At 50.0% G+C, this 25,008-nt stretch overlaps 1 protein-coding gene across 1 annotated transcript in view; it reads left to right on the top strand.

Annotated features, from left to right (window-relative positions):
- Positions 1 to 25,008, top strand: part of RYR1 (ryanodine receptor 1) — an 85,729-nt gene that overhangs the window by 55,046 nt on the left and 5,675 nt on the right. Inside the window, exons 54-62 of the mRNA XM_073796818.1 lie at positions 402 to 589; positions 13,934 to 14,275; positions 16,795 to 17,607; positions 18,331 to 18,383; positions 18,982 to 19,135; positions 20,134 to 20,220; positions 21,374 to 21,625; positions 22,491 to 22,621; positions 24,608 to 24,650. Coding sequence (XP_073652919.1) covers positions 402 to 589; positions 13,934 to 14,275; positions 16,795 to 17,607; positions 18,331 to 18,383; positions 18,982 to 19,135; positions 20,134 to 20,220; positions 21,374 to 21,625; positions 22,491 to 22,621; positions 24,608 to 24,650 — 2,063 coding nt within the window. The remainder of the gene's footprint in view (positions 1 to 401; positions 590 to 13,933; positions 14,276 to 16,794; positions 17,608 to 18,330; positions 18,384 to 18,981; positions 19,136 to 20,133; positions 20,221 to 21,373; positions 21,626 to 22,490; positions 22,622 to 24,607; positions 24,651 to 25,008) is intronic.

Here is a 25,008-nt window from a genome sequence, read left to right on the forward strand (position 1 = left end):
CTGGCTGTGTAACCCTGAGTTTGAGACTTTCTCTGAGTCTGTTTCCTCATCTATAAAAATGAATAGTGACACACGTTCCTTACAAAGATGAGGTCGTGTCAGTGCAGCACCTGGCATGGCATCTGGACCCGCCATTAGTTCATGCCATTGTTATCCTTGTTGATGACTCCCCCAGCTATCGGGGGAGGAGGACATAGACAGAATCAGCCAGGTTCACACCTGATGCCGAGGCAGATCAGAAAGTGACCCTTGCCCTCTGAGGGGAGGTACAGGAGCTGGCCAGGGAAGCTTCCACCAGCGCAGTGGATCCTGGTGGCTCCTGAGCTGGAGAGGGAGGCAAGCCCAATGGGGATCCAGAAAGGAGGCTCTGTTGAGCCACACTGACCTGGGGCTGCCTGCAGGGAACGTGGTGAACGGCATGATTGCCCGGCAGATGGTGGACATGCTTGTGGAATCCTCATCCAACGTGGAGATGATCCTCAAGTTCTTCGACATGTTCCTGAAACTCAAGGACATTGTGGGCTCTGAGGCCTTCCAGGACTACGTCACTGACCCCCGTGGCCTCATCTCCAAGAAGGACTTCCAGAAGGTGAGTACCGGAAGGCGGATGGGTGGGGTGCCAAGTACCAGTCATGCCCTTCTGGCTGCCTGCTGTAGGCAAGAGACTTCTCTGGATGCCTCAGTTTCCTTATCTGTAAAACGGGGATAAAATTATCATCCTTGGACTTGTTTTGAATATGAAATGCATCAACACAGATGAGAACCTTATTTCTATTATCATTATTAACAGTCATAATATTATCATTATTATAAATAGAGATCAGTTATTCAGTTGATAACCATCTATTGGGTTCTCCTCTGTGTTGGGCTCTGTGCTGATACCATGGACACAGCAATGATTGAGACAGACACAGCCCTGCCTTCATGGGGCTTATAGACTAAAGGGAGAGGCAGTCACTAACGACCACTGCAGGTCTAAATAATGAGGCTGTTAGGAGGGAAATGCAGGAAGCAGCTCTGTCCAGGAGCCCACTCACCTGCCTCTGCCAACCCTTCCACCCCAGGTAAGCCACTCATCCGCTCTAAGCCTCAGGTTCCTCTGTGAAGTGGGGCTAAGATAATAACATTAACTGTTTCACAGGACTGCTTTGAGGTTAGGCAGTGGGTGAACAGAGCCTGGGCAGTGCCTGGAACACAGGAGAGTACAAGAGATATTACCTATTATTATTACTGCCAGATCTTTCCCATCACCATTTTGTTAAATTTTTCCTTTGAAATAACTTCAGTCTTATGGAGGAGTTGCAGGAACAGTACATAAAATTTCTGAATACCTTTTCACCCGGATTGCCCAAATGTTAATACTTCAGTGTGTATCTCCTGAGAACAAGTTCATTCCCTTACATAACCACAAAACAATTATGCAAATCAGGAAATCAACACTGAGACAATCCTGCTATCTACAGACTTTATTCAGTTTTTGCTCTTGAAGAAATTTTTTTCCTTGTCAAGGATCCAGTCCAGGGTCAGGGATTACATTTAGGCATCCTGTCTCTTTAGCTCCCTTCAATCTGGAACCCTTCCTTGATCTGTCTTTGCCTCTTATGATCTCGATATTTTTGAAAAATAGAGGCCAGTTGTTTTATAGGATGGCCCTCAGTGTGGGTTTGTCTGAGTTTTCCTTGTGATTCGATTCAGGTTATACGCCTTTGGCAGGAATATCAGAGGAGGGCTATGTCTTTCTCAGTGCATTCTATCAGGAGGCATGTGATGTTGGTTCTTCCCATTACAGTTGGTGTTAGCTTGGTCACATGGTGAAGGTGGTGTTTACCAGAGTCTCCACTGTACTGATACTATCGTTCCCCTTGGTATCTTGTGAAGATGTGCTTTGAGACTATGTAAATATCCTGCGCACCCTCTCAGGGTTAGCATCTATCAGTGATACTTGTCTCAACAATTATTACTATGGCAGTTGAGAAATGGTGGTTTTCTAACTTCCCTGTACCCTTTACCTTTACTAGGTACCTTTTTTCATTTTATTGCAGTATGGTTGACTTACCATATTGCAATAAAATGTTGCGTTAATTTCTACAGTATAGCAAAGTGATTTGGTTATACACACATATATATATATATATATATATTCTTTTTCATATTCTTTTCCATTATGGTTGATCACCACAGGATATTGAGTATAGTTCCCTGTGCTGTAGAGTAGGACCTTGTCGTTTATCCACCCTACATGTGATAGTTTGGATCTGCTAATCCCAAACTACCAATCCTTCCCTCCCCCACCTCCCCCTCTCCCTTGGCAACCACGAGTCTGTTCTCTATATCTGTGAGTCTGTTTCTGTTTCACAGATGTGTTCATTTGTGTCATATTTTAGATTCACACATAAGTGCTATCATGTGGTATTTGTCTTTCTCTTTCTGACTTAGTTTGCTTAGTATGATAATCTCTAGGTCCATCCACGTTGCTGCAAATGTCATTATTTTATTCTTTTTTGTGACTGAGTAATATTCCACTGTATATTTGGACCACATCTTCTTTATCCATTCATCTGTCAATGAACATTTAGGTTTTTTCCATGTCCTGGCTATTGTAAATAGTGCTGCTATGAATATAGGGGTGCATGTATCTTTTTGAAATATAGTTTTCTCTGGGTGTATGCCCAGGAGTGGGATGGCTGGATCGTATGGCAACTCTATTTTTAGTTTTTTGAGGATCCTCCATACTGTTTTCCATAGTGGCTGCACCAATTTACATTCCCACCAACGGTGTAAGAGGGTTCCCTTTTCTCCACACATTAGGTACGATTTTACTGTAAGGAAGAGTTTTTCCCTTCTCCTCCATTTATTTATTTGTTTGTTTGTTCGTTCATTCACTCATTCATTTGTATGGGTATAGCTCATGACTTCTTATTTTATTCTAGGGATTGCAATCACTGTTGTCCGTCAGCATTTAAATAAACCCAGGGTCTCCTGAGTTGAATACAAAGTGCCCCATGCCTCCCAGATGCCTTCTGAGAGCCTCCCTGCCTCTGTGTCTCCCCGCTTCTCAGCCACGCCTCCCAAGAGCTATCTACCCTCACTCACTCCTTTCTCACCTCCCACTCCTTCCCTGATTCGGGGCTTCTGTCCCTGTCACTCTCCTGAAACTACGCCAGCTAAGATCATCAGTGACCTCTTCACCCTAAATCTTTCCTCTGACTTGTCATCTTGGCCGCGTTTGCCACAGTCGGCCATTTCCTCCCCCTCGGCAATGCCTTGCTCCCCTGGGCGTCTGTGCCACGCATTCCTGGGACCCCCACCTTCCCTGCCAATCTCTCGCAGGCTCTTTTTTTTAACATCTTTATTGGAGTATAATCGCTTTACAATGGTGTGGTAGTTTCTGCTTTATAACAAAGTGAATCAGTTATACATATACATATGTTCCCATATCTCCTCCCTCTTGTGTCTCCCTCCCCCCCACCCTCCCTATCCCACCCCTCTCGGTGGTCACAAAGCACCGAGCTGATCACCCTGTGCTATGCGGCTGCTTCCCACTAGCTAGCTATCTTACATTTGGTAGTGTATATATGTCCATGTCACTCTCTCACTTCGTCCCAGCTTACCCTTCCCCCTCCCCGGGTCCTCAAGTCCATTCTCTAGTAGGTCTGCGTCTTTATTTGTCGCCCTCGCAGCCTCTTAAACGTCACTGTCCCTGAGCCCTGAACCTTCAGGAATAAGAGCTAATATGTATCATGTTCTCACCTGTGTCAGGTCCTGTGTGTAAATGAATGTTAATTTACAGTAACCCTTAGGTAGTAAGGACTTTTTTTTTTGGCTGCCTTGTGTCTTCATTGCTGTGTGCGGGCTTTCTTTAGTTGCGGTGAGCGGGGGCTACTCTTTGTTGTGGGGCGCGGGCTTCTCACTGTGGTGGCTTCTCTTGTTGTGGACCACAGGCTCTAGGCATGTGGGCTTCAGTAATTGCGGCTCATGGGCTCTAGAGCGCAGGCTCAGTAGTTGTGGCACACGGGCTTAGTTGCTCTGCGACATGTGGGATCTTCCTGGACCAGGACTCAAACCCGTGTCCCCTGCATTGGTGGATTCTTAACCACTGGACCACCAGGGAAGTCCCAGTAAGGACTATTTTTTATTCCCATTTTGCAGAAGTGGAAACTGAGGCACAGGAAGGTTAAAGTGCTGTGCTTAAGGTCACACAACTGATAAGTAACAAAGCTGGGATTAGAACTCAGGCAGTCTGGTTCCAGAGTACACTGCCTCCAGATTCATCCACTAATCTAGCCTAATAAACAGTCAGTGAGCACCTCCTGGGTGCCAGGCCCTCTCTGGGGAGTCCCAGCTCGACTCTCAAGACAGGCAGGTTAGGGTGAGAGTCTCAGTAGGGACTGCAAGAGAACCAAAAAGGACGGTGCAGGAGCTAAAGTCGCATCATTTATAATTTTAAAATGACTCTACTCAGCAAAGGAGACCATCGACAAAAAAAAGACAGCTGGGCTTCCCTGGTGGCGCAGTGGTTGAGAGTCCGCCTGCCGTTGCAGGGGACGCGGGTTCGTGCCCCGGTCCGGGAAGATCCCACATGCCGCGGAGCGGCTGGGCCCGTGAGCCATGGCCGCTGAGCCTGCGCGTCCGGAGGCTGTGCTCCGCAACGGGAGAGGCCACAACAGTGAGAGGCCCATGTACTGCAAAAAAAAAAAAAAAGGCAACTTACGGAATGGAAGAAAATATTTGCCAACCACATATTTAATACGGGGTTAATATCCAAAATATACAAAGAAGTCATTATAGCTCAAAAGCAATAAAACCAATAACCCAATTTAAAAATGGGCAAAGGACCTGAATAGACATTATTCCAAAGAAGACATACAAATGGCCAACAGGTACAAGAAAAAGTGCTCAGTATCACTAATCATCAGGAAAATGCAAATCAAAACCACAGTGAGATATCACCTCACACCTTTTAGGATGGGTGTTATCGAAAAAACAAGAGATAACAAGTGTGGCAAGGATGTAGAGAAAAGGGTATCTTTGTCCATTGTTGGTGGGAATGTAAACTGGTGCAACCACTATGGAAAACAGAATGGAAGTTCCTCAGGAAATTAAAAACAGAACTACAGTAGGACCCAGGAATCCCATTTCTGGGTATCTATGCAAAGGAAATGAAACTATAATTGCAAAGCGATGTTTGCACTCTCACATTCATTGCAGCATTACTCATAATAGCCAAGGTGTGAAAACAACCTAAGTATCTGTCTATGGATGAATGGATAAAGAAGATGTGGTATGTGTGTATGTGTGTGTGTGAAATATCATTCAGCCTTGGTCAAGGCTGGAAATCTTGTCATTTGCAGCAACATGGATGAACCTGGAGGGCATTACACTAAGTGAAATAAGCCAGCCAGAGAAAGACAGACACTGCATGGTATCACATATGGGAAATCTAAAAACAAAAGTCAAACTCAGAAACAGAGAGTAGAAAAGTGAGTGGTTTCCATAAGCTGGGAGGTGGTGGAAAAAGGGAGAGTTTGGTGAAAGGGTACAAACTTTCAGTTATAAGGTGATTTTTTTAAAAATGGGCAAAGATCCCTCCTGACGATTCAGGGTTTCACAAATCACAAGATTTGATGTCACGTACACAACATTTTGTAGCTCAATATCTGTTTCACAAAGTTACAATCTGTAACTTTAAAAGTGCATTGGCTTTATTTTTTGAATAAATAATACATTCACATAATTTTTAAAGTAAAATATAGCAAAGTATGAAGTGTGAGAAGTCTCATTCCCGCCCCTTTCTCAACCTACGCTTCCTTCACCCCCACTGCTGTGAGTAAGCATTAGTTTCTTTTTTTGTGTCCTTCTATCATTTTCTCCAGATATTATTTTCCTCTTTTCTTACATAATAGGTAATAAGCTATATACATTGGCCTGTATCACTTAACAATATATTCTAGAGATATAGGGAGTGTCCTGATTATTTTTTAAAGGTTTCCAGTACTCCACTTTGTGTATATATTATGGTTTATTTGATTATTCCCTGTCGATGGACACTCACTTTTCCCCAGTCTTTTGCCATTACAACACATGCTGTCATTAGGGTGGCCATGGATAGTTGTACAAGTTGTGCACTGTACAAAGGTGCCGTTTATAGGACAGATATTGTAAATTTATACTGCTGATTTCCAGTAAGAGTGTTGAGGAAGGCTCCACATGGGCCACTAGCAATGCTGGCTAGAACAATTACCTTTGTATGTACATCACTTTGTACGTGAGTTGTATCTAAAGGTAAACTTCCAAAAGTGGGATTGCTGGGTTAAAGGGTAAATTCATTTGTCATTTGGACCGATCTTGCCCTGCATTTTTCCTTCTCATTAGTAAAATGTGAGACTGCCTGTTTTCCCACAGCCTCACCACCAGACCACATTGTCAAATATTTGGATTTTTGCCAATCTGATAGGTGAAAAAAGGTATTGAGTGAAGTTTTAATTCACATTTCTCCTGTTACGAGTGCAATTAGGCATCTTTTCATGTTACTTCTTTTGTATTACTTGTTCAGTGAACTGACCATGGCTTTGGTTTACTTTTCTATTGGGATGTTGGTGTTTTTCTTCTTGATTTCTATATTTGGCTGACTATAACTTTGTTAGTGATATGAGGTGTCCTTCTTTTTTCTAGTTCAGCATTTGTCTTTTGACTTTGCTTATGGTGGTTTGTTTTGTTGGTTGGTTGGTTGGCTTTGGGGAGAGAGGGTTGGCCATGCATAAGACTTGCTTTTTATGTAGAAAATTATTTTAAATATTTTATGAATTTTTAACAGAATAGATAATACAGGGATTCAGTCCTTTTGTAGAGAAATTCAGAACTTATAGCTATGGTTGAGGTTACCTTTGGTCCCCATACCCAACCCTACTCTCATCCCGCCTCTTCAAAGGCTGCCACAGTTATCCTCTAGATGTTCATATCTCTGGACATTTATTTCTGCATTTCCGTTCATATGTAAATCTTCACTGAAAAATATATAGAGGGCTTCCCTGGTGGCGCAGTGGTTAAGAATCTGTCTGCCAATGCCGGGGACACTGGTTTGATCTCTGGTCCGGGCATATCCCACATGCCGCAGAGCAACTAAGCCCGTGTGCCACAACTACTGAAGCCCGCGCGCCTAGGGACTGTGCTCCGCAACAGGAGAAGCCACCGCGATGAGAAGCCCGCGCACCGCAACAAAGAGTAGACCCCGCTGTCAGCAACTAGAGAAAACCCGCGTGCAGCAGCGAAGACCCAATGCAGACAAAAATTAAATAAATGAATAAATAAATAAATTTATTAAGAAAAGAAAAATATATAGAATTATTTTAGGGCTTCCCAAGTTCTTCGTGGTTGACAGTGTTCTTGACAGTTTGCAAAACATGTCTCTAATGATAAGTACTTTGCAGATTCCAAAACATCTACTACAGTTTGGAAAGCCCTTCCTGGTGGGTGAAAACACATTTCAGGCTACTAATTTATTCTTAGTTAGTACTATTTTGTGGTTTTCTTTATTGTTTTTTGTTAGCAAATGTTTTTGTACCTATCTCTAAATTAAAAGACTTCCTTTTAAAAAACATCTTTATTGAGATATAATTCATATGCTATAAAATTCACCCATTTAAAAGGTACAACTTAGTGTTTTTTTGATATATTCACAGAATTGTGCAAGCATCACTACAATCTAATTAGAACATTTTAATCACCTCAGAAAGAAACCCCATACCCTTTAGCGGTCACTTCCATTTCCCCCACTCAGGCCCCTGGCAGCTAATCTACTTTCTGTCTCTATAGATTTGCCTGTTTTGGACACTTCATATAAATGGAACTATACAATATACGGTCTTAAAAAGCTTTCCTTCTATTTAACAAACCACAGTGTCATTATCACTTCTAACTAAAAACAAAGCAATAAAGACAAAATGAAAAAGATCCATAGTTCATTAAATCATCAAATGTCTGGCCAACGTTCACATTTCCAGATCTTCTAAAGACCACATATAATTTTTTGTAATTTCTTTGAAGCAGGATCCAAACAAGGCCACCCAGTGCTATTGGTTGCTATTTCTTAAATTCTCCTTTTTTTAAAAAAAAAATTATCTACTTATTTATTTTTGGCTGTGTTGGGTCTTCGTTGCTACGCGTGGGCTTTCTCCAGTTGCGGAGAGCAGGGGCTACTCTTTGTGGCGGTGTGCAGGCTCCAGTAGTTGTGGCACATGGGCTTAGTTGCTCCACAACATGTGGGATCTTCCCAGACCAGGGTTCAAACCTGTGTCCCCTGAATAGGCAGGCAGATTCTTAACGACTGCACTACCAGGGAAGTCCCTGGTTGCTGTTTCTTTAAACCTCCTTTTATCTACTGCTGCCCCTCTATCACTTTTCCCTTACCTGGCAGTTTATCTGATGGATACCTGGGTTGCTGGTCCTGTAGAGCAGCACTGACCGATAGAAATACAATGAGGGCCACACATATACTTAAGAAATTTCTGGGACTTCCTTGGTGGTCCAATGGTTAGAATCCACCTTCCAATGCAGGGGACGCGGGTTTGATCCCTGATCGGGGGAACTAAGATCCCGTATGCCACGGGGCAACTAAGCCCACGCACTGCAACTACTAAGTCCACGCGCTCTGGAGCTCTTGCACCACTAGAGAGAAGCCCATGTGCCGCAACGAAGAGCCCGTGCACTGCAAGGAAGGATCCCGCGTGCCACAACTAAGACCCAACACAGCCAAAAATAAGTAAATAAATATTTTTAAAAAAAGAAATTTCTAATACTTACATTTAAAAAAAGAAGTAAAAAGAGGGCTTCCCTGGTGGCGCAGTGGTTGAGAGTCCACCTGCCGATGCAGGGGACACGGGTTCGTGCCCCGGTCCGGGAAGATCCCACATGCCGCAGAGCGGCTGGGCCTGTGCGTCCGGAGCCTGTGCTCCGCAACGGGAGAGGCCACAACAGTGAGAGGCCCGCGTACCGCTAAAAAAAAAAAAAAAAAAAAGAAGTAAAATGTAAAACGTGAAAGTATTTTTAACCATGTTTTATTTAACCTACTCTACCAAAATAATATTTCAACATATAGTCAATGTAAAAATTATCAGATATTTTAAATTCTTTTTTTTATACTAAGTCTTTTTTTTTTTTTTTTTAAGGAACATTTATTTATTTACTTATTGGCTGTGTTGGGTCTTCGTCGTTGCATGCAGGCTTCCTCTCGTTGCGGCGGGCGGTGGCTTCTCTTGTTGCGGAGCACGGGCTCTAGGTGCACGGGCTTCAGTAGTTGTGGCTCGCAGACTCTAGAGGGCAGTCTCAGTAGTTGTGATGTACAGGCTTAGTTGCTCTGCGGCATGTGGGATCTTCCCGGACCAGGAATTGAACCCACGTCCCCTGAATTGGCAGGTGGATTCTTAAGCACTGCGCCACCAGAGAAGTCCTATACTGAGTCTTTAAAATCCATATGTATTTTACACTGTCAGCACACCTCACTTTGCACCAGCCATGATTCAAGGGCTCAGTAGCCACATGTGGCTCGTAGCTGTCATTAGTGCTCTCCTAGTTGTAGAGTTTCCCACAGTTTGATCTGGCTGATGCAACTTTGTGGTGTCATTTAACGTGTTCCTCTGTCCCCTGCATTCCCTGTAAACTGGGACTTGGGTCAAGAAGCTCAATCAGATTCAGGTTTGGAGTTTTTTTTTTATTTTTATTTTTCACCAACACCTTCCTTTGTGGTGCTTCATACGTCCGTCAAGAGGCACATCCTGTCCCGTCATCTCTCCTTTTGTGATGTCAGCAACCACTGATATTCAATGCCCAGACACATTAGTTCATTAGAGATTGCAAAATGGCAATATTCTCATTTCTAAATGTCTAACCTTTACCAAACATCGTATGGTTTCCCAAACCCAAAGCGTCCTATGATTCCCAGACTCTTTACAAACTTTTGTATTTTACAATATGCTTTTCAATTTTTTTATGGTTTAAAAGAACAAGGTTAGGTGTTTTTTTTAAGGACTTCTTAATTTTCAAAAAGTATAACAAAGTTAAAAAGTCTTTTCAGTTTTCAAGATGCTTAATTCATTTGACAAACATGCGTTGAGCACGAACTGTGTGTAGCAGTGAACAAAACAGAGACTGACAGCCCAGTGGCTGTCAGATGAAAATAAGTAAAGAAACAAAATAATTTCAGGTTATAACCTGTGGTCTGAAGGAAGTGAGCAGGGTGGTGTGCAAGAGAGCATGCGTAGAGTAAGCCCTGTAAATTGGGTGGTCAGGGAAGGTCTTTCTAGAAGAGGACATTGAAGCCAAGAGCTGAAAGCTACCCTGTGAAGTTAGGGGAGGTTGTGGCATCCCCAGGACAAGGGACAACAAGTATAAAGGCTGAAAAGTGGGAATAAGAGGGATGCAAAGGAGGCCAGTATGGCTGGAGAGGGCTGTTGGGGGCGGGGAGAGGAAAACTTTAAGTCTGAGAGGTGAGGGGGGCAGATGTGCTGACACTGGTTGGCTGCAGGGAGGACTCTGACTTTTGGCCTGAATGAGATGGAGCTAAGGGAGGATTCTGAGCAGGGGAGGAATGTGACCTGACTCAGATGTTCACAGGGTCCCTCCAACTGTGGGTGGGTGGGGAAGAGACTGTGGGGATAGAAGAGGAGAAGGGAGACCAGGGAGAAGGTTGCTGTGAGGGTCCAATGGGGGACAAAACCAGGGTAGGGGCCATGGAGGGGGCAGAAGTGTGTGTGTCCTAGATCTTTTGAAAGTAGAGCTGACAGATTTGCTGATGGATTAGGTGTGGGTAGTGAGATAAAAGAAAGGAATCAAGGATGACTCAAAGATTTTAACTTAAGCACCTGGGTGGGTGGTGATGCGATTCCGGAGATGGGTAAGACTGTGGGAGGAGAGGTTTTGCAATCAAGAGGTCAGTTTTGGCCATTTCCACAAAGAGATGTCAGGTAAGGCTTCCCCTGTTAAGTGTATGGATTCTGGGGGGTAGTCAGGGCTGGGACGTAGGCTTTACCATCATTGGCATGGGATGGCTTTCGGAGGACCAGGCCTCAATGACATCTCCATGACGAGTGTATATCTCAAGAAAAGCATGCAAATTCCAGGCCTGGAGCCCCTCCAACTTTTAGACGTCTGGAAGAGAAGGAGACTCCAGCCAAGGAAACTGACAACAGTCAGAGAAAAAGGTATTTCAAAAGAAGGGGATAGGCAAATGCACAATGTGGAGCATGGTTGGGGGGGGGGTGTCAGATTTTAAGAGGGACAGTGTCACACTGTATCATAAGGGAAGGAGTCAGGTTGATGGCGTGACGGTAGAAGGTGAACAGTTCCTGTGTGATTATGTCTCCACGCTCTGTGGTTTCTAGAGCCCTTCATGATTTGCAAAGCATGTTACTCATTTAGAAAGCATTTTGCAAAGTTCTTGGCTACAAAGCATTTTTTAGAGCCAGAAGATTTCGCTTCTGTTCATACCCCAGAGCAGTGTTTCTCAAACCACGTTGCAACCCATCTGTTGGTCATGAAATTTAGTTAAGTCATGACCAGCATCTTTAAAAATAAAATAGAATAGAACATTGCAGAGTGTGTTACATAGCAAAAGTCAGAATTGTGTCGTGAAAACTTTTTTTTTGGAGTCATTATAAAATGCATTCTTACTATAGGTGTGGTCAAAACATTTGAAAGGCTGCCCCAGAGAACCTCTTGCAAAGAGTGCATTGAAGATCAGTACAAGAACGTTTAATGAAAGTGTCTGTAAAGTTAAAAACTGGATATAAACTAAATGTCTGTCATCAGGAGAATAGATAGAGTGTTGTGTTTATAAAACAGGAATACTACACAGCAGTGAAAATGCATTCATTTGATCTATATATCAACATGGATAGATCTTGAAAACGTACAGCTGAGTGAAAAAAGCAAGTTTCAAATTACATGATTATAATTATAATATTCTTTAAATCAAAATAATGCACAGGATACCAAATTTTTTGTGTGAGAAAATGACAGAATATAAGTAGTAGAAGTACTGACACATCTTTTTTTATTGACGTATAGTTGATTTACAATATTATATTAGTTTCAGTGTACAACATAGTGATTCAATATTTTTATAGATTATACTCCATTTAAAGTTATCATAAAATATTGGCTATGGGCTTCCCTGGTGGCACAGTGGTTGAGAGTCTGCCTGCCGATGCAGGGGACACGGGTTCGTGCCCCGGTCTGGGAAGATCCCACATGCTGCGGAGTGGCTGGGCCCGTGAGCCACGGCTGCTGAGCCTGCGCATCCGGAGCCTGTGCTCCGCAATGGGAGAGGCCACAACAGTGAGAGGCCCGCGTAACGAAAAAATATATATATGTTGGCTATATTCTCTGTGCTGTACAATATGTCCTTGTAGCTTGTTTATTTTATTTATAGTAGTTTGTATCTCTTAATCTCCTATCCCTATCTTGCCCCTCCCCCCATGCCCTCTCCTCACTGGTTTGTTCTAATTTGTTCTCTATATCTGTGAGTCTGTTTCTGTTTTGTTATATTCATTCATTTTATTTTTTAGATTCCACATATAAGTGATAACATACAGTATTTGTCTTTGTCTGACTTATTTCACTAAGCATAATACCCACTAGGTCCATCCATGTTACACATAGTTCTTTGGAAGGATACACCAACTCCTTGGTGGATACCTTGAGGGAGGGTGGGGGTAATGGAGTAAGAGAAGGGTACACAGAGGGCTCCAATCATACCTGTCACGTTATAGTTCTTACATATACAGTAGCTGAAAATATGTTCTTGGGTGACGGGCATACGACTTTATTCCCAGTTGAAATTTGGTGGCCTCCATTGTGTCAGGTGCCAGTTACTTAGTTGCTGGAAATGGTAGGATGGGGGACCAAAGGGCCTTGGGGAAGGGGCAGAGGTGGTGGCATGTATCAGTCAGGGCCCTAGCTGTAAGGGGGCTGGCCTGGAGGAAAGGGTAATTATCGAACTCAGAGACAGAAGGAGCTGTGTGGACAGGACGGCAGAACTGACCTTTGGCGGAGAGATACAGCCAGCACGGGGAGGGAGCCGAGGACAGAAATGCCACAAGTCCATCCTCCTGCTGCTCCCCGACCTCGGCTGGACAGGCCCCAGCTGCAGCCAGAGGGTCAGGAAAGCCTCTGGTACAGACCACAGGTGTCGTCATGTGGGGGGAGGACGGGTGGAGAGCAGGCCTGCGGGGACTCACCAGGATGGCAGGCAGGGAGCTTGGGGCGGCATCTCTTTACCAGCTGCTACACAAGTGCTGAGTTTCATCGATTCACATCTTACCATCTCTGAAAACGGACTTTATCTGACAGTGGATGGTAGCTCAGCTTTGTGGAAATGCAGCATTCAGTATTTTTTTTAATAACTAAATTTATTTATTTACTTTTGGCTGCATTGGGCCTTCACTGCTGTGCGCGGCCTTTCTCTAGTTGCGGCGAGCGGGGGCTACTCTTCGTTGCGGTGCGCGGGCTTCTCGTTACGGTGGCTTCTCTTGTTGCGGAGCACGGGCTCTAGGCGCGCGGGCTTCAATAGTTGTGGCACGTGGGCTCAGTAGCTGTGGCTCGCGGGCTCTCGAGCGCAGGCTCAGTAGTTGTGGCGCACGGGCTTATTTGCTCCGCGGCATGTGGAATCTTCCCGGACCAGGGCTCGAACCCGCATCCCCTGCATTGGCAGGCAGATTCTTAACCACTGCGCCACCAGGGAAGTCCCATAACATTCAGTGTTTTAATAGCTGGTACAGCCTCACCCATACCAACCTGCTGGACGTCAGCCTTGGGTGCTGGTTATATGATTCTGGATTTTTCTCTCCTTATGAAAAGTCCATAGTTCTTTCGGGAAAGGCATTGGGGCTCCCTAGGCCACCCCTCTGACCTCCCCCGCTCACTGCTGCCCACTCTCCAGGCCATGGACAGCCAGAAGCAGTTCACTGGTCCAGAAATCCAGTTCCTGCTTTCGTGCTCCGAAGCGGATGAGAACGAGATGATCGACTGCGAGGAGTTTGCCAACCGCTTCCAGGAGCCAGCCCGCGACATCGGCTTCAACGTGGCCGTGCTGCTCACCAACCTGTCGGAGCACGTGCCTCACGACCCGCGCCTGCGCAACTTCCTCGAGCTGGCCGAGAGCATCCTCGAGTACTTCCGGCCCTACCTGGGCCGCATCGAGATCATGGGCGCCTCCCGCCGCATCGAGCGTATCTACTTCGAGATCTCGGAGACCAACCGCGCCCAGTGGGAGATGCCCCAGGTCGGTGGCCCCGCACACGCGCATGCTTGCCTCCCGGGGCTTCGGGGCATGCTCCTGGCACGCTTGGACCACACATGGGGCTGTGCACACTTCGCACATCCGCTCTGCAGACCCTGGTGTGTCCCTGCTCCGCTCGTGCAAGCCCACGCCCACCCTTCTGCACACGTTGTAGGGGTGCTGCTGTGCCCTTGCGCACCCCGGTTCTCCCATGCCCACCTCGTGCAGACCCGGCATGGACATATACCCTTATACATGCAGCAGCGCCTGTGGGCCCTCACTGTGGCTGCTCGCACACCACGCCTGCCACTTGTACACTCACCCCGGGAGCTCTTATAATCCTGATGCGACCACACCCACACTCTTGTACTTGAACCCACGTGGTTACACACACCTTGCTCACCTTACCAGCAGCCCCTGGTATGCCCTCTCTCGGCCCTGGCCTGCCTATGCCCACTCTTTTGCACTCGCACCGTGGGGGCTCTAGGGTGCCCTGATGACTGGCATTTTGTGCCCCCAAATGCCCTCTGAGTTCCTAGCACACAATACCCTTCCCACTTATGCTGGGCCCACGTGTGCGTGCACCTCTCTTGCACACTCACTCTGAGGATGCCAGTGTGCATTCCTGCAGCCCTGGCATGCCATATGGTTGCCCGTCCTCACTCATTCACCCGCACATGCCCCGGCACACCCATGCTCATTCATGAGCACTTGGACAGCCCTCACCAGCCCACCCACAAGAGCCCCTGTGTGTCCTTGGTGGCCAGGCCTACTCCTTGACCTGATGTGCCCCGAATATGCCCAGCCTACAAGTATGTGAATGCCCCTTACACACTCACTTGCTCCAAAGTATGCCCACGTAGCCCTGGCACACTCCCAGCCCACCTCACACACTTAGCCTGCATGTGGTTCCCATCTCCCATTCTCTCACCCTCCCATGTGCCCCTCACGCATGCTCGGCCCCTGGCCCCGCCCCTGCTGTCCAGGTGGCCCTCCTGCCCACACTCACAGTGCACACCGAGCCTGCGTGCTCCTTACCTGCCCCTTGCACTCCCACTTCCCTTTTACTCCTCAGATGCCCCCAGGCACCTGCACACTCCTCCCACTTGCTCTTGCACACCCTTCCCACCTTAACACTCACAGTTCATGAGACTTGCACTCCCATCATCTCCTCAACACCTGGGCCCCTTGAGTCTCCTCCTCAGTGACACCTGGCTCATGCACGCCCGGGCTTGTGCCCTACCCTGAGCCCTGCCCTCACGTTCTGGGCCCTCTTACACTGACTCCCGGGTCCTCTTGCACACTCATCCTGCCGCACGTGCCCTGACCATATGAATTGCAGACCCCTCCCACATTTACACTCCCCACCCGCGGTTTCACCCAGGCCCTTGCATGCCTCTGCCCCATATGCCCATGTCCGCCGAGCACTGAGCCGGGCACAGTCACGTTCTCCCCATGTCCTCCCATGCCGCCACGCCCTCCTCACACCCGATTCCTCCCTTAGTCCCGGTGCCCTCTCACGAGGCTCTTGCACATCGGCCCTTTCACATACTCCGGAACTCCCAAGGTTTTGCACACTCACCTGTGTCCCTCGGGGCACCACTGTATACTCATCCTCCTCTGCAATCTGGCTTAAAAGCCCTTGCATCGTCCTTGCACCCGGGACGTCTGCACATCCCTGCATCTGCAGGAAGCCCTGGTTCACCACTGGCCCTTCACACTCTAGTACACCCTGTGGGAGCTCCGCCCCTCACGTGCACCCCACGTGCACACTCTTTCTGTTAGTGTTATTCCTCCAGACACCCACTTCCTCCTGCTCACTCCTTCCCATTCCCACGTTCTCCTACGGGTCCGGAGTCCACGTCTGCCTGCGTGGCCCTCTAGCGCTCATGCAGCAGTACCACAACAGCAAGCACTATATGGCGTTTGGTAGGTGCCAAGCACTGTTCTAATCACTCAGCATCTATTAACTCATTTAATCCTCACGCCAGCCCTTTTATGCATGGGTCCTACTATTATTCCCTGATTTACATAAGGGGAAACCGAAGCCCAGAGCGTTAAGTCTAACTCAGTGGCAGAATCAGCATTCGAACCCAGGCAGGCTGGCTGCAGAACCTTTGCCCTCAACCACTATGCTCAGTCTGTCGACGCCAAGAACATCGATCCTGGAACCAGCTTGCTGGGAACTCGAATCCTACACCTGCCACCTCTCAGCTGCATCACCCCGGACACGTGACTTTCTGGGCTTCCATTTCCTCATCTGTAAAATGGGGATATCGGCCCCTACTTCTAGGACGGTTTGTGCGGATTTAATAAGATACCATACATAAAATGCTGGATACAGGGCCTAGCCTTGCTGAGGTCCTTACAGGTGCACCTCCAGCGAGCGCTATATAGGTTCGCTTTCAAAAATAAAAATGACGATGCTTAGAACAGCGGCGAACGCGCGTGGCTGCCACCGCTGTTGTCCCAAGTCACCGCTGACGGCGCCCCCATCACGTTCCCTCCGCCCCGCGCTGCAGGTGAAGGAGTCGAAGCGTCAGTTCATTTTCGACGTGGTGAACGAGGGCGGCGAGTCGGAGAAGATGGAGCTCTTCGTGAGCTTCTGCGAGGACACCATCTTTGAGATGCAGATCGCCGCGCAGATCTCGGAGACCGAGGGCGGGCCGGGGGAGGACGACGACGAGGGCGCGGGCGCGGCGGAGGCGGGCGCCGAGGGCGCAGAGGAGGGCGCGGCGGGGCCCGAGGGCGCGGCGGGGACGGCGGCGGCGGGCGCGACGGCGCGGCTGGCGGCGGCGGCGGGTCGGGCCCTGCGGGGCCTCAGCTACCGCAGCCTGCGGCGGCGCGTGCGGCGGCTGCGGCGGCTGACGGCGCGCGAGGCCGCGACGGCCGTGGCCGCGCTGCTCTGGGCGGCGCTGGCGCGCGCGGGGTCGGCGGCCGCGGGGGCGGCGGCGGGCGCGCTGCGCCTGCTCTGGGGCTCGCTCTTCGGCGGCGGCCTGGTGGAGGGCGCCAAGAAGGTGACGATGACCGAGCTCCTGGCGGGCATGCCCGACCCCACGGGCGACGAGGTGCACGGCGAGCAGCCGGCCGGGCCCGGAGGCGACGTGGACGGCGAGGGTGCGGGCGAAGGCGCGGGCGACTCCGCGGAGGGCGTGGGCGACGAGGAGGCGGCGGCGCAGGAGGTCGGCCCAGAAGGCCCCGACGGGACTGTGGCCGTGGCCGAGGATGGTCCCTTCCGGCCCGAAGGGGCCGGCGGCCTCGGGGACATGGGTGACACGACGCCGGCGGAGCCGCCCACGCCCGAGGGCTCCCCCATCATCAAGAGGAAGCTGGGGGTGAGAGCGCGGGCTGGGGCATCAGGGTTTTGGAGAGATTGGGGTAGGAGGCAGGGTGAGAGAGACAAATAGAGGTTGGAGAGCGGTGCACAGAGAGAGGAAAAGGGCGGAGAGAGGGCCTGAGAGATACGCAGAGACAAAGAGAGACACGCTGAGAGATGGACGCAGAGATGGAGACCTGGAGGAAGTCTCCCGGTGAAGAGGGTAGTGATTCTGGGAGAGACAGGAAAAAGTGTCTGGAGCCAGAAAGAGCAAGAGACCCAGAGACCAAATTAGAGGAGAAGCAGGACCAAGAACTAAAAAGACCCAAGATAGGGTCAGAGACACTGGGAAAGACCCTCAGAGATACAGGCGGATGTAGGGAATTAAGTAGTCCACGTGACAGAGGCCCCTAAAGCATCCTCAGTGCAGTAAGTGCCATGGGGGTGTGGTTGTCAAGGTGACGGAAGGTTGTCAAGGTGACGGAAGGCCATGAGGGGAGAAGAGCTCCACTTGGAGCCAGCCTGACTCTGCACAGTGCTTTAGCCAAGGCACTCCACTTCTCTGAGCCTCAGTTTCCCCTCTGTAAAATGAGAATCTTGATCCCTCTTCTGGGGGGTGGGGGTGGGGAGTAAAACTTAGATTGCCCAGGAGAAACGGCCAGAAAGGGACACAGAGAGGAATAGGCAGGTCTGAGAGGCGCTTGGGGTACAGGCTCAGCCCTGATACTTGCCCTGCCGCCAGGTGGATGGAGAGGAAGAGGAGGTACCTCCAGAGCCGGAGCCTGAGAAAGCCGAGTGAGTGGCCTTGGGTCCAAGGGGCCCAGCCCCTATCACTGCCTCCCTCCTGGACTAGAAGCCTCCGGAGGTCAGGGCCTGAGGATGTCCTGTTCACTCTGGGACCTCAGCATCACCCATCCCAGGCCCAGGCCCGGAGGAGGGCCTCTGTGAAAGGCAGTAGAGAAATGAGCGCTCCTCTCTTACCTGCAAGCCTTTCTGCCAGCCGTTCCCTCCACCTGTAAAACCTTCTTCTGCGCTTCGTCTCAGCCTTCCTCCTCCTTCCCATCTTGGCTCACGTGGCTCCTTCTCTGGGAAGCCGACCTTGACATGCCCCCTAAGTTGAAGAGGTGTCTCCTCCGGGCTCCCATAAGCCCCTGAGCTACCCTCGTCCCAGCCCTGACCACTCCGGGCTGCCACTGTCTGGTGACGGGTCTGTACCCCCATTGGACTGGAGCCCCATGGGGACAGGGCTGGAAGTTGTCTCACCACTGTGTCCCCAGCACCATCTAGACCTGGACCAGGCATGGGGTGGGCCCCTGCTCATGGCTTTAAATGAATGAATGAATGAATGCATTTCCCAGGCACCTGCTCACTCTTTCTGTGTCCTGCCCTGCAGTGCTGAGAATGGGGAGAAGAAAGAAGTCCCCGAACCCCCACCAGAACCCCCCAAGAAGACAGCTCCTCCTCCCCCCCCTCCAAAGAAGGAGGAGGCTGGAGGCGGGGACCTGGAATTCTGGGGAGAACTGGAAGTACAGAGGGTGAAGTTCTTGGTGAGGACCCAGCAAGGGCACCCTGAAGCCTCCTCTCCCAGAAAACATTCACACCACCTCTCCCCCAACGCTGTCCTTGAGCCCACCTGGGCCAGGCTCATCTCTGTGAGCAGAGACGTCCCCAGACAGAGCAGGACCTGGGCACAGGGCAGCATTTTCAGGTGGTCCCCACTTGGCTCCTCGGCCTCTCCCTGCTCACAATCCTTATTCCAGCCTCCCCACGTTTGCGCACCTGGGGCCACCGGCCTCAGCTTCCCACCCCCATCCTCTATCCAGAGCTAAATCCTGCTGAGGCCATGGCTCTGTTCCTCCCACCGTGGCCTATTTCTTGGCTCTCAGCCTTCAGGAAGGAGCTGCCACACCAGCCCCAGCTCCTCCTGTGGGGGGAGAATTCATCTCCTCATCCAGGCCCGGAAGAAGGGAGTTCGGGGCCCATGCCTCCATCTGTCCTGTCTCCTCTCCAGGCCAGCCTGACATGAGGGGCTGAGGGAAACATGTTGGACAGAGGGTGGTTTAGTGAGGATTTGGGGAAGGCATGGGGGATGGAGAGAAAAAGAGGAAGGGAGAGGTGGAAGTAGATGTCTTCTGCCCGGGATAAAGCAGACAGGGTACCCTCACCCGGGAAGCAGCATGGCAGAGTGGTTGGGAGTGTGGACTCTGTAGCTGGACCGCCTGGCTTCAAAGCCCAGGTCTGCCACTTCTTGGCTACGTAACCTTGGACAAGACAGCTCACCACCCTGAGCCTCCATTTCCTCATCCAGAAAGTGGGCGCATCAGCAGTACCTACTTCATAGGGTTGGGGTGAGAATTAAACAGGTTCACGTATGTAAAGCTCTTAGCCCAGGCCTTGGTATACAAGAAGCACTCAATAAATGGGAGATTGTGGGACCAGATGTTAAGGACCCCAGTGCTTGGGTTGTGGGTGAATGTTGGGATAAATTCTCCCGGGAAGCGAGTGGACCGTAAGCTCTGTCTTTTTCTTTCTCTCCTCATCTTAGAACTACCTCTCCCGGAACTTCTACACTCTGCGATTCCTTGCCCTCTTCTTGGCATTCGCCATCAACTTCATCCTGCTGTTTTATAAGGTGCTGATCAAGAGGGGCCGGGAGGATCAGGCGCTTACCTGGGCTGTGGGGCGGCAGGCTCAGCCCCTAACGGGTTCCCAGGGCCCTTGCAGTTCACCAGGGACAAGGTGTTGGGCTCAGGGTCCCCAGGAAGGTTCAGGCTGAACACCTGGAGCTTAAGACCCCTGTGGTGGTGAGTATGTGTGTCTGGGTCCATCTGGAACAGATGCCTGAGTGCCCTGTGAGAGTTAGTGCAGGGAATCAATCCTGGGTTCCACGCTCAGTTCTGCCACTGGCCAGGCCTGTGCCCCTGGGTGCAGGCCTTCCCCTCTCTGCAACACCCGCTGATTCGGTTACATCTCTTTGTTCTCACATAAGCTAAAGAGAAATTTGTGGGGAGGAGGAAATGGGCAGCTCATGGAAGAGAAGGAGAGGGCTATGAAGCAGGCCTCCCAAAGGACAAAGGGACCCTCGGGGTCTTGCGCGAGATCTAGATAACAGGACAGAGGGGCAGTCTAGCAGAATGGTCAGAGCATGGCTTCTGTAGGATCCGAGTCTGGCTCCACCACTCACTGGCTGCATGATGTTAGGCAAAGTTCTTAACCTTTCTGTGCCTTAATTTCCTCATCTGTAATATGGGATAATAACAGAGCCTACATCTTAGAGCTGTGGGAATTAAAAGAGGATTAACATGAGGAATTTCCTGGCGGTCCAGTGGTTAGGACTCCACGCTTTCACTGCTGAAGGCGTGGGTTCAGTCCCTGACAGGGAACTAAGATCCTGCAAGATGTGCGAGGCCCAGCCAAAAAAAAAAAAAAGAGGACTGATGTATGTAAGGCACTCAGAATAGTACCTGACAAAAAAAGGCGCTGTATAAATAAACGACAGCTACTACTAATTTTAGTATTAGTGTTAATATTAGTGTTAAAAGTAGTCTCGTTAGGGCTCCACTATCAAGACGAATGCACTCTGTTTTCAGTGCTCCTGTCACTCAGTTCAATAGTCAGATTCCCAGGACAGAATCTGATTTGCTAGCTGGGGTCCTGGGCCCACCCCTTGATCTTGATGGACAGCCCTGCAGAGACTGTATCTGACGAGGGCCCAGTTCTGGGTGTGGCAGACCAGGTACCAGGACACCGGGTCCCCACCCTGTCTGACCTCTGTCCCCCTTTAGGTCTCAGACTCTCCACCAGGGGAGGATGATGTGGAGAGCTCAGCAGCTGGGGACCTGTCGGGAGCAGGGTCAGGTGGAGGCTCTGGCTGGGGCTCGGGGGCCGGAGAGGAAGCAGAGGGTGACGAGGATGAGAACATGGTGTACTACTTCCTGGAGGAGAGCACGGGCTACATGGAACCTGCCTTGCGTTGCTTGAGCCTTCTGCATACGCTGGTGGCCTTTCTCTGCATCATTGGCTACAACTGTCTCAAGGTGGGTCATGACCACAGCCTTGGGGCTGGGGCATGTGTGTGCACGCGCGTGCGCGTGTGTGTGTGTGTGTGTGTGTTTGGAGGGGATGTGTGCCGGGGCACTGGCTGAGAGGACCTGGGGCAGGGGCTGGGGCATCTAACACAGTGATTAGGACAGAGGGGCGTCTAGGGTTGGGGTAAGGCTGGGGGACTGAGTACAGGATTGGGGTCTTTAGCAAGGGTGATATTCAAACTGGGAACTGATACAGGTTGCAGCTGAGGAGATGGGTCCTGTGACGATGTTAATTTCTGGATCAAGAAGCAAAACTTGTCATTCGGGAATATTTATTTTCTACATGTTGGTCAGTGGGTGAATTAATATCTGTGAGGGTCTGTGGGCCTCAGACATAACATGGGTGCCAACAGGGGGATGTGGATTCTGACATCAACTATGCCTGAAGCTCGTGATGCCCCGTAAGGTGTATTACGAAGACTTCAGTATGGGTTCCACGAGAACTGACTGTTCAGCAAACCTTGATACTTTACAATTGGACGAACAGAGCTCTTTTGGCTTAGAACTTTTACAAGTGCTGTCCCCTCTGCCTGGAATGCTCTGCCCCACTTCCACCTCCTTTCACCTGCCTGTTTTATTCCTCCTCCTTCCCTTGGGAGGCCCCAGGCTGCAGCAGGTGCCCGTTCTGGGCTCTTCCGGGTTTTTTCCTCATCCCAGCCCTGACCCTCTGACCGCGTTTCCCCACTACTACCCTGATCACTCTGGGGAAGCTCCTGTGATGTGGGGTCTCACGAAGGCTCCAGCAAGATGTCCTAGCTCCTGCCGAGGCTGTGGTCTCCTGACACCCACCCCTTTGCCTCCCTGCATGATCTAGGTGCCCCTGGTGATCTTTAAGCGGGAGAAGGAACTGGCCCGGAAGCTGGAGTTTGACGGCCTCTACATCACGGAGCAGCCTGAAGACGATGACGTGAAGGGGCAGTGGGACCGGCTGGTGCTCAACACTCCGTAAGGGCCCAGCCCCAGCCTCGTGGTGGGTTGGGGAAGCAGAGCTGGGTTTCCACTCCAGTCCCAGCCCAGGCCTCAAAAGGCCGGCGTTCCAGTCACTGCCCGTCCTGACTCATTCTCCCCAAGCCTTTGTCTTCCTCTTAGTAATACAGACAAATTTCCCCTGCATTAAAGTACCTCTGGGGGTGCTGCTGACACGTGGGGATTCCTGGGCCCCATCCCTGGGGATTCTGGTTCAGTGAGTCTGAGGTGGCACCCAGGAACCTGCATTTTAAACTCTGTCCCCACGCGGGATTCTCACCAGGTGCCATGAGTGGGAAATATATGAAATCACTTGGTTTTCAAACTGAGCCCAGAGAGGAAATGAGGGTTGTGAGGGCAACGTGGTGGGACTCTGGACCCCCAAAGTACACTCGCAGCCCATTCCATTTTCCCCCAGGTCAAGTCCCATCTTATCTGTTCATACAGCGGGGCTGCATCCTTAGAGGGAGTCTAGAGTAAGAACACCAGGTCAGGTTGGAACCCTGGGTTGGCCACACTGTAGCCGGGAATTCTTGGTCCAGTCACTTGGCCTCTCTGTGCCTCAGTTTCCTTATCTGTAAAGTGGGGATATATAATAGCACCGACCTCACAAGGACCTTGTGACAATGAAATGAGTTAGTGTAGTTTCTGGGGCACTGTAAGCTCTAGGTAAGGGTTGGAAGTCATTTTCTTTTTTCTTTTAATGAAGACACTTTTTTTTTTTTGCATCAGGTCTCAGTTGCGGCATGCAGAATCTTTGTTGAGGCACACATGCAGGATCTTTTGTTTCCGAGAGCAGGCTTTTCCTTGTGGTGCGCGGGCTCCAGGGCGCGAGGGCTCGGTAGTTTGTGGCATGCAGGCTCTCTCGTTGAGGCGCGCGAGTTCAGTAGCTGTGGCGTGCGGGCTTAGCTGTGGCACACAGGCTTAGTTGCTCCGTGGCATGTGGGATCTTCCCAGACCAGGGATAGAACCCACGTCCCCTGCATTGGAAGGCGGATTCTTTACCACTGAACCACCAGGGAAGTCCCGGAAGTTATTTTCTTATGGGGTCCTGCCTAGTGAAGTGGTGCAAGGAGAGAGAGAAGCCATACCAAGGACATGCTATACTCTCACTGTCACCATCAAAGACACATTTAACTTACACACATTCAAGTACACATGCTTAAGAGAGAGAGAGAGAGAGACACCTATTTAAAATGGTGTCTGCCCAAGACCTTGACTTCTAAATACCATTTCCCGTGACAAGGAACCAGACTCCTTGGAGAAGTGGCAGATTTTTCAGGGCTGTGTCGCGGAAGTGTAAGATGAGCCTGGATTATCTTGTTATGTCAGAAAGCAAGGGTGTGCTCACTGCAAAATGGTGACATGCTGAAAGGACCCTGCTGCCAGCTTAGAAGCGGCTCCCCGTGGACAAATCAAGGACAGTTTGAGCGTTGATAAGGATAGAAAGTGCCACAAATTGAAACACATCAAATAGGCCTAAATCCATGGATTCATAATAAATCTCCACTTCACCCCCGACCCCCTCCCCAGCAAAACTCATTGGGCCACCTTTGCAGGATGTTGGGACATCAATTAGAAAACTGGTAAATAAAGGGCCAGAATCATCAAATAAAATTAAACAGTGTGAGGAAGCACCCCGGAACCGGAGCAGGGGCAGGCTGCTGGTCCCGACTCCTCCCCACCTGAGTGCAGTTCTGGGGTCTTTGCACATCCCAGCTCCGAATGCGAGCCGCCTGCCTCACCTGGGCTCCACCAAGGACAGCAGCGGGGGAGGGCGGGGTAAGAGTTGACCTTGGGCAAAAGTCACCTGGCCTGGGGGCTTTAGAGCCTGACCCTGAGTGAGATGTGACCCCCCCTGTCTCCTGTGAGAAAAGCATTGGAATTCCAACCCCCCGCCCCGGCCTGGCTGGTGGCCCCTGTTCCCTCCTACCCTGATGTCTTGTGGCTTCTTTCTCTTGGCAGGTCTTTCCCCAGCAACTACTGGGACAAATTTGTCAAGCGGAAGGTGAGAGGACGTGGATGGGGAGGTGGAAGGGCCTCCCGGGCTGGGTTCCTTGCTGCCACCAGGCCATCCAAACCCCGTCAAGCACTTGCTTCATGTGTGACCTTGGGCAAGAGGCTTTGACTGTCTGAGGAGCACCTCAGATTGCCAGTCTGGAAGTGAGCATGACAGTCACCCCTCCCGCTCTGTAATGAGACGATACGTGTAACAAGCACAGCACAGTGCCTGGCGCAGAATATTAGTTTTGAGGGAGGAAGTAAGAATATTAGTTTTGAGGGAGGAAGTAAGGCATCCTATTTTCAGCACACAGACTCTGGTGCTAGATTGTCTGCTTTTCTATTCCTAGTGGGGTCAACCTTTC

Source organism: Tursiops truncatus, chromosome 19 (genome assembly GCF_011762595.2).
Source record: "Tursiops truncatus isolate mTurTru1 chromosome 19, mTurTru1.mat.Y, whole genome shotgun sequence".
Lineage (NCBI taxonomy): Eukaryota > Metazoa > Chordata > Mammalia > Artiodactyla > Delphinidae > Tursiops > Tursiops truncatus.